The sequence below is a fragment of the Sparus aurata genome, chromosome 12 (genome assembly GCF_900880675.1).
Source record: "Sparus aurata chromosome 12, fSpaAur1.1, whole genome shotgun sequence".
Taxonomy (NCBI): Eukaryota; Metazoa; Chordata; class Actinopteri; order Spariformes; family Sparidae; genus Sparus; species Sparus aurata.
Genome location: NC_044198.1, coordinates 1,009,772 through 1,019,410, shown reverse-complemented (window position 1 = coordinate 1,019,410; position 9,639 = coordinate 1,009,772). Strand labels below are relative to the sequence as shown.

Genomic DNA, 9,639 nt, shown 5'->3' with positions numbered 1-9,639 from the left:
ACAATTTTTAACAAAGTTTTTAACAAAAAGTTGAAAAATGCTGGCATATGCCATAATCTATTTACAATATTCTACATCTTGAAGCTTAATTGGCGAAGTTTCAGGAGCAGGACCACACCTCAACAGCGCCTACTTCCGCATTTCTATAAATAACCACCTAACCCTCTCCTCTGCTTCGCTCTCGTATTCTGCGCCCCTCCCCCCCCACCCCATTCATCTCTCCCTGTTTCTTCTTTCTCTCCTCTCCTTCGTAGATCCATGAGGGGGGTCCCGGGAGCGGCGGCGGATTCTCTACAAGAATCCCCACAACGCACTCGAAGAACTGAAAAGAACCAAGATCTTCGACACTTTGTTTTCCTTTGTCACTAATAAATCCTTAAACGCATCTCGTTGACGGTGGTGGTCCTTGCTAGTGAACTCCCTTTTGATACATGGTCAAGACCATGTGTCAAACTTTGCAAAGAAGGGAAGTATTGCTTTTGGCAGTACTGGGAGGCCGTTTACACCAACCCAGAGGTCAGATGGGAGTTCAAGAAACTTTTTCCTATTTCCATAGAATGTTTTCTATCGCATCAGCTCCTGTTTGAAGCAGATAGACTTTATTAAGGGACAGATAAAAGCATTTGTAGAGTGGGGGAGACAGGTGAAAAAGTAGCAGGAAGTCATGCCTGCCTGTGGTCATTAAAAACAACCACTCCTCGCTTTTATGATCGGAATCATATGGCTATTTATAGAAACAGACAAACAAAGTTTAATTACTTATTCTCATTTTAATTTATAAACGCTAACCATTTCATTGTATATTGTATATATTCCCAGATTGTCTACTTTATTATTGTATTATTTTATTGTATATTTTAGTTAATTTCATTTTATTGTCTATTTTACTGTTTTATCTATCTCTTTATCTTAGCACTTGTTTCCACTCATGCTGTATTTCTATGTTACTTTGCATGGAGTATCTGAAAACAAAAACAATTTTTTCTTGGGGATTAATACAAATGGGGATTTTGATTCTGATGAGCTGTCTTAGCAGCTTCATTTCCCAGTGACACTGGGTCATTAGCACTTGTATGAGCTTTACATTAGCATAGGTAGAAGTAATGCAGACAAAAGGTTAATGATTTGACTTCTAGGAGCAGTAGATCTTCCTGTAGAAGTAAGATATCTTGATGTCATATAATGTGTGAAATCATGACATATTAAATGCATACTGAGAGTATGTACTGTGATATTATTCCCGGTCCTAAAAATGGGAAAGATAAAAAACAGCTGCCAGAGCAGACAGGTTATCTGGAATATTAGTACTTTCAAATATATCATAGTTAGTACATATTTCATATGACACACAAGGGGATCCATCTGTTGGATTTCTCACAGCAGAATCATCTATAAAGAAAAACAGAGTTTAAAGTTAATGAGGGAAGTGTCAAAAGAGTGCATCTGTTGGTGTTGACACCGGGGCAACCACTTCAGACAGGGGTGTGATTCTCCATCTCGATCTGTCAGGAGCAAATTGATGGGTTAAAGGTCAGTACTTTTTATAAAGTTGCGTGAGTCATTGTCAGCAACACATTTTACTAGTGTAGCAGTTTAGCTGGGTTAAGGTGGGCGGGTTTTCCTGTAAATAAAGACTTTATATAGCATGTGAGACATGTATATTAAGATGGCACATAGCAAAAATGTCAATTGTCAACAGCACTGCTTCAGTAGCAGCTGCTACAGCCTTGTGGCATGCAACCATATCTCACTCTTTTGTGGACATTCTTTTTGAGTGGTATCCCACAGGTCGTTTGTCACCATGTGACTAAGTTAGAATTTTTCTGTCATAAACTCATTACATTCAGAAAACCAAAAAATTTAAATTTGTGGGAGTGTCTGGTAGCTATAGGCAAGGGGAACTCGAAAAAGCTTGTTTTAAGTCAGTAAAAGCTTTCTCTGCGTCGGGAGTCCAAGTCAAAAAGTCAGTCATGGCCAAAATGTCTACCCCCATATGTGATTATATAGGGGTTGGGAGATCTCCACAATTTTATCAAATCCATGGACAACAATAGCCTGCTAAATTCAATAAGGCAATCATTTTATTTTATTTTAATTTGTTGATTTTTTTTAACATCCAAGATTGTGGATGTAATCGGTACCCAATTCACAATCTTCCGGAGTAAAATAACGCATTTCATTTTAAAGAGAATTTGCAACGTTTCCTTTAAAAATTTAGGATCGTTTTCTGCCAGAAAAACTAAAATGGATACACTGTCTCAGTTTGACAATGCTCCTGCATAGGAAAACATATGCACGAACATTGTCAAATACTGAAAAGTGTAATAACACACAATGGTCGCTAATGCTAAGTTTTCAGCTCTACTGCAATCCATAGTGAAAATTGGAGAAGAAAACCCTATGGCATCTGCATCCAAGAATAACATTTTTACCATTGAGAGTGAAAGCAACCCAGAACTGTGAGTCAGGATGAACAGGAATGCTAGAATATGCATTTGTTAAAATCATAACTGAAAAACCCCGTCTGATAGAATGTTTAACATTAGTGTTAGAACATCTGCTGGATGTTGACCAGCTTCATTTACGACCCTAAGGTGTTCTAATGATCTCCACCCCCTCATTTGTTTTTTCTGTCAGGCAAGATGGGGGAGGTACATGGTGAGATTTAGGAAGTCAACAATGGCACCTTAATTTATGGTAGGCTGAATGACAAAAATACTGACTTCAACAGCTTTAGGGAATTTTGCATCTTTTATCCCCAGAAATTGAACTTGCTTACAGCCCTCAAGCTATTAATAGTGCAATTTTTAGTGATTAGCAGTCAATCAGTGTTTCTCTGTGTGTGTGTGTGTGTGTGTGTGTGTGTGTGTGTCATCATTACTAGTGTCTAATTTTGCTCATGTCTACGTGCTTGTTCAAATGCTCTGACCTTCCTCCACTGTCTCCTCTGGTTGTGTCCTGGTGAATGAGCAGACACCTTCATGTGGTGCATGTGGCCAGGATTCTTCTGGATCTCGCCTTTCTTGCTGATTAAACTCAGGGTTACCATCAGCTTCCCTCTGTATCATCAGTCTTCTTCCAGTTTTGTTACATTCTCATTGATGGATGTGGATTCAGTCTTCTTCTCCTCTTGCTTTTTGTTATTAGACTGCAATCTGTGTCCAGGATTCTGTGGCAGACCAAAACTCCAGTCTTTGTCAGGTGCCTCCTCTGCAACCTCCTTCATTTCATTCAGTTTTTATGGCCTGTATACAAACACTTCTGGATCTCAATGACAGTCTGCTTTCCTGTTTGCCTCGGCATGGAGCTAGGGAAACATCATCCTTCTGTGATCTTCACTACGCACCCAGCAGTCAGCAGAATCTGCTATTGGAGAAAAGTCTTTCTTGGAGAAGCAGGTTAATTTGTTGCTGTTTAGGAGATAGGAAGATGGCTGAAAAATCAGGGTGTATTTGTTTCCCCCCTTCTTTCTTAAAAGTCATCTTGGGGTGCTTGACCACATGTGGAGAAGGTGTCGCTGAAGGGATGTAGGTGTGGAGACAGCAGGGAGGAGGTCCATTTCATAAATTCTAGCCCTACATTCTTTTCTCTCTTTCGTTTTCTTACTTAAACCCTCTTTTCACATTCCTTTCAATCATGCTACTGATTTTGAAAAAAATTTTATCAGTCCATCTGTTTCTTCCCTACTTTCATTTTACCTTTTCTTTCAACATACTCAACACCATCTCAAACATTCTGTGCTTAATTTGCCTTTTAATGGAAAACACCTCAAGGGTGACAAAATGCCAAAGTTGAAATCCTCAACCACATTTTCCCCATTTGTCTGCTCTTAATTCAGCAGAGCCTGTAAAAAGGTCAGATACATTTATTAATTTCCCCATTTTGTTCCTCATATTTTTTTTAGTGACTCACTGGGACAGATTTGCTTAAACTTCCAATGGGCTTATCATTCACACAAAACTTCACAATCACACTGATCTTTCCATACAGTGTATGGTTAGATCTCATCAAATCACACACTAACTTTGAGCAAATTATTCAGCAAGGTGGTTTGTATGACACATTCGTTCCAAGCAACGCACCCTTTTATAGCATACAATCTGTATACTATAGTCACTGAATGTCACAACAAAGTTTATTCTTTATACTTATTTCGTATATTTATATCACTCATACGCCCATTTTATCATAGTGGGGCCTCATATAATGGTATACTGCATCATATCATTATTACAGTATCTCACATAAGATCATATTATTATATTATATTATATTCTATTATATTCTTATTTTACCTGTTATCAGGTATTTGGTCGACCACTATTTAATATCTACTCATCAGTAAGTAGCATCTGAAAATCTACAGTCCCTTGAAATTTTCTTCACACCTTAGGTATATAATAATCAATTCATTCGCCTGTTGTACTCGTTAAGTGCTGACAGCCTTGCGCTGCGTTTCAGTTTTTTTTTTTTTTTTCTCTCTCTCTCTACTTTTTTCTCGTTTTCTACCCAAAACCACACAGGTATTACATGGGAAATAAAAAGGCGCTCCTCATTGAGCCCTTTACCTCAAAACTTTCCATAAACACACAGCTCAATATGGAAAGACGCCTCTGGACGCGACGTTTTTAACTCACACAGTCAATACCTCTTTTTCAGGATTTACATGGAAATTTAGGCCTCTATAACGCGGACCTGTTATAACTTGCTTTCAACCACACAGGCATTACGAAAGTCAAACCTAGGCTTTCAGAATTTGAGCAAATGATTCAAAACGCCGTACTCACTTATTCGGTGGAGCGTCCGCTAGCTACCGCCCCGCCGTCCCGAAAGCGGGATCCAGCCCTCCGTTTGTCGGAGCGGAACTTTCCCTGCCGGCAGTTTTCCTTCAGTTCAGGCGCAGGCAGCAGTCAGCGGAACGTCCATCCCATCACCTCGTCGCCAAAATGTAGTGGAAATTCTCCTTTGTGAGGTAGAGAGTTGCTAAGTCTCCGAAGAACTTCAGACTTCAGCGTATGAATCAGATGTCATTTAATAACACGCAGCGTGGAGTAGAAGGCGTAAACACGTTCTCTGACAAACTCTAAATTGTTATCCCTTAAGTACAGAACAGAGAGGAGGTTACCTTCATTTACAACAGTCATAAAACATCTTCTTTACAGAATAATGACTCTTTGATATTTGGGTGTATCCTGTCTTCCCAGGACAGTGACCCTTTGATGTAACAGATGGGACAGTAAATGTTATCTTATCTAAACTTGTGTATCTTTCCATGTGGGGATGTGACCCCACCTGTGGTTCTTGTGACACCTCAGGCAGTGTGACAGTCTCTCTTCCCCCTCCTGTCCTTCCAGTACATTGATAACAAAAGGAAGACTATGTAATTTTCTCACACTATGCTGAACTTATTGTTCTTGATGCTGATGAACTAAGTCAATTCTACCCTTTGACAGCTTATTATGTTGGAGGAAAGCTTTGGGTGACACTGAGGGCACGTTTGTATTAAAGAAAGAAAATGGTAAGTATCCATCTTGAAATTCATCATAACTGATTATCCTTCTGACAGAGCTTTGCAGGTTAATGTAACTATCTTCTTTGTTTGTCAGGCACTGCTACTTCGAGTTGTGATCTCAAAAGAGGAAGCACAGCGTGTTCAGCTATCTCAAGTTCCAGAAACAGTGGATGCCCTCATTGATGTTATCAATTAAAAATTACAACTCCAAGGAGATTTTTCGTTACAGTTTGAGGATCCTGATTTCCAAAATGCACTCTGCAATTTGTCAGAGATTTCAGAGCTACCTGATAGCTGTTCAGTCCTACACATAAAGTGGAAAAAGGGCTCTCAGCCAGTCGAATATGACAGCCAGTCTCTTGGTTCCATATCTTCCTTGGACACTGTGAGCATGAGTTCTTCAGGAAGCCAGGCAAACAGCCTTTCCCCGAGGTATCTGCGCAGCCTCTCACAGTGGCCTGATCCATTTCCTATCCCTGCTTTATCTCTTGATGTAGAGCTGAAATTAAGAAAAGGCAATGAAGCATTTGAAAAGACCCAAATCGGCATTGATGTGTCAAGAGACATGAAGACAAAATTGCCCAATCAGCTTAGGCAAGTACCCTTGCCTAAAGGAGCTTGGTAAAGGCAAGGGCTATGAGGGACGGTTGGTTAGCATTCGAAACAAGCTCAATAATTACAGAGCAAAGCTGCGAGAGGCAGGTTGCAGTGAAGTGTCTGTTAACAGAAAGCGAAAAAGCAGATGGGGATACAACTAAATACACCCTTAAGAGAGCTAAACGTGGAGAAGTGAGCTATGTTCCTCAACATCCACAACAACAAGATGACGCCTCACTTGAGGAACAAAGAATTCTCTTGGTGGAAGCATCCAAGAAAGCACGACTTGATCATTCATTTGTGAGGGAGAAGATGGACTTAACATTTTCCCTAAGGAGAAAAGAGATAGTGGAGGAGCAACCAATGGTGATGGAAGTCCAAAAGAGATGGCCAGCTTTGTTTTTTAAAGAACAGGTAAGTGTGTAGATGTTTATCATTTTGAATTCTTAGTAATTGTTGTGATTTGTACATATCCTGATGTGTTTTGGCAGATCTGTGAGGAGTTTTTCCACATCACAAACAAGGACTTACTGGGAACATTCAGAACTGCAGTGGACAAATACACACCAAAAGGAGCTTTTGGAAAGGAAATGGAAGATGTCTTAGATAAGCTTGATGATGAGGTACAATGTTATAAACACTGATTTATTCATGTCATGTGAAATCATTTTTCTTGTTCACAAACTTTTTTTAAAATCTAAATAGTGTTGTTTTTTTGTAGACCTCTAACATTGTCAGACATCGCAAGGATGCTGCACTTCGAGGTCTTCCAGTGTTCCTTCGGGAGGAGCCCATGGATTTATTCAAACAATGTCTCGTAAGTACTACATATCACAAAAAGACCGCATCATGATTTTGACATGCCTACATTAGTGCTTTAGTACTGTGCTTCCCAGATATTTCAACAGGGCCCCCTCAAGGAAACAACCTTTATGTTCCTGCATTTCTGAGATCCTTATGAATGCCCCCAAGAATGTAGTTTATTGACATTTTGCGAGCTGTATCAGAATGTCTTAAGCTGCAATCACACGGGACGTGACCTGGCGAGCAATATCGCTTTGCTCATGTGAGTCGTGTGTCCATAAAATGGCTCAAATACCTCATTTTGTCGACATTGCGTCGCAAAGTGACGTCACGCACGCTCGGTTCTACTTCCAGTTTCTATAGTTTTTCTACACATCCAACACACATCCACACAGCGTGGACGCACACACACACACACACACACACACACACACACACACACTTTGGCAACCGAACCATGCGACTTGGGTGTTCGGTGTGAACGCACCTTCAGTGTTTTAATTTCTTTGTCTTCGTGTTATCAGATGCTCATATTCTATGACACAGTTAGATGTGAAATTTTCATTACTCACCTGGGGAAGATGGGCACTCCCTTGACAAATTTCTCCATGCTTTCCTAACAGTGTAATGTAAGCATGTAGTTTGTACTGTAGTCAAATATTTGACTTAAAATCAAATTTTAATACTGCTCTGGTTTTACAGGAGTCTGATCCAGAAGATGGGGCAACCAATGGAGTGGCTGTGGGCATACTCTTTGTTCTCGAGGATGGTGTAGCACCGACTTCATCAGCAATGGTGCAGAACATTGCTGTGATTTTGGAGGAGACCATTGTCCTGGAGGAAGTGCCAGATCTTCCATCTGCACTTGCATACCTTTTTGGACTGCTTTATGCTCTCAATATTTCAAGTCCAAAGACTCTCAAGTACACTTTTGACACATTTCAACACCTCTTCATGGAAATTGGCTCTGATTGCACACAGCGTGTGCGGTCATTGCAAAACAAACTTCTTCTTTAAACAATGACATGCACTTCACTGGGACACTTACCAGTTTACCAATGCAATGCACTTGGTTCTGTTCTCTTAAACAGAAATGTTTAAATGTTCAACTGTTTAAATTGGCACATCTTTTTCTTTTAAGTGTTTTTATACCTGTGGTATACCTCTGGGCAGATGTGCCGTTCTTGACTGTTACATTGTCACATCTTGATCTTGTAAGTGTTTTTATAGTATGGATACCTACATACTTGTGGTATACCTCTGGGCAGATGTGCCATTCTTGACTGTTATTGTCACTACCTCTGGGCAGATGTGCCATTCTTGACTGTTACATTACCACTAATGTTTGCACATTGAAGTAAAATAAAAAGCAAACACCATTTAGAATTGTGTATTTATTCAAATACAGGTAAATAAATAATGATTGTGAAGGTAATCAGCTTTTGCTAGTTATATGAATTATGCTACTGAGCAAATAAACACGTTTATATTGACAAAATTAAGAATTAATAGCAATGACTATGTACAGAACAGCGTAAATATAATTGGTACAACGATGAAATGTCACTTGTACCAATTCCATTTACGCTGTTATGTGAATTGTGTCAACGTTTTGCTGTCACGATGAAATGTCAGTCAGGACAATGACAGCAAATCGCTGACACAATTCAAAAATCTTACTGCAAAAGGTTGCCTTGAAATTCCAAGTTTTCTCAATTATTCTTTTTTTATGGTGCCCCTGTTTTACGCCATTGTGATGATGCTTGGACAGAGAAGCTAATGCATAACTGCAGCAACGGTGAGGAATATCTTTAAATTCATTTTTTTAGAGTAAATGTATTACGAGACTGTGGCACATGTTTGAAATGAAATGGAATTGTCCTTTAATAAAAACCTCTAATGTGCTATGTGCTCCCTTTGTGAACAGCCAGGCACCTGCGCGAAAGATGTTATGTTTTTTGGACCACACTAGTATTGTCTCAGGTAAAGCATTTGTGTTCTGTCATTACAGATAACCTTGTTGTCCAGAGTTGGTGACAAAAACCTCAGGGATGGCACTACAAAGTGCATGAACAGGTATGTCTCTGCTGGTTTAGCACTGCATCAGTCACAAGCACCAGGAACTTCTGACAGGTGGAAAACATCACCACAGAGCACGCATAGCCCTACTCACTGAAGACAAAAATAATTCCAGGTCAAATGACCAAGCCCTGCGAAAACCCAAAGATTTTACCCCCAACACAGCACCACCATCAGGATTAGCTGTCACATACACGCACCAAAACAACTGTTGTCCATATAATTAGGGGGCCAAGCCCGAGGGGCCGAGGGAAAGTGTATGTTTCCTAGGAACAGCGGTGCTAGGAACCCTATTGTAATTGTAAAGATTTTTATTTGTATTTTTCTCCGGCTAAAAGTGGTACTGCAGGCTAAACCGTGCAAGGGAGGGCGGTGCAATTTGGAGGGTTAGTCCAGACTCCTGCGAATATCTCAGACACAAAAAACTACATATATCTGCTTGTAGGGGGCGCTATAACCTAGGCCGTTTTTGCCTATAACTCCCAAACCATATGTTGTACATTCAAAAACCTTGTATCCCCAGATTCCCTGAATGGAGCTGTATCACTTTGCGCTTGGCCACGCCCACTTCCGGTTAGAAACTTGGCACGTACACTCCTCAGCTGGACCTGATCTAAAGTATTTTGCTCGGTCAAAAAATGCGCAAA

At 40.1% G+C, this 9,639-nt stretch overlaps 1 protein-coding gene across 1 annotated transcript; it reads left to right on the top strand.

Annotated features, from left to right (window-relative positions):
- The first annotated feature begins 6,319 nt into the window (after positions 1–6,319).
- On the top strand, positions 6,320–8,170 carry LOC115592130 (uncharacterized). Its single transcript, XM_030434655.1, has 4 exons — positions 6,320–6,523; positions 6,601–6,732; positions 6,831–6,926; positions 7,616–8,170. The coding sequence occupies exons 1-4, from the start codon at positions 6,422–6,424 to the stop codon at positions 7,928–7,930; spliced, it is 645 nt and encodes a 214-aa protein (XP_030290515.1). The 5' UTR covers positions 6,320–6,421; the 3' UTR covers positions 7,931–8,170.
- Positions 8,171–9,639: the final 1,469 nt, after the last annotated feature.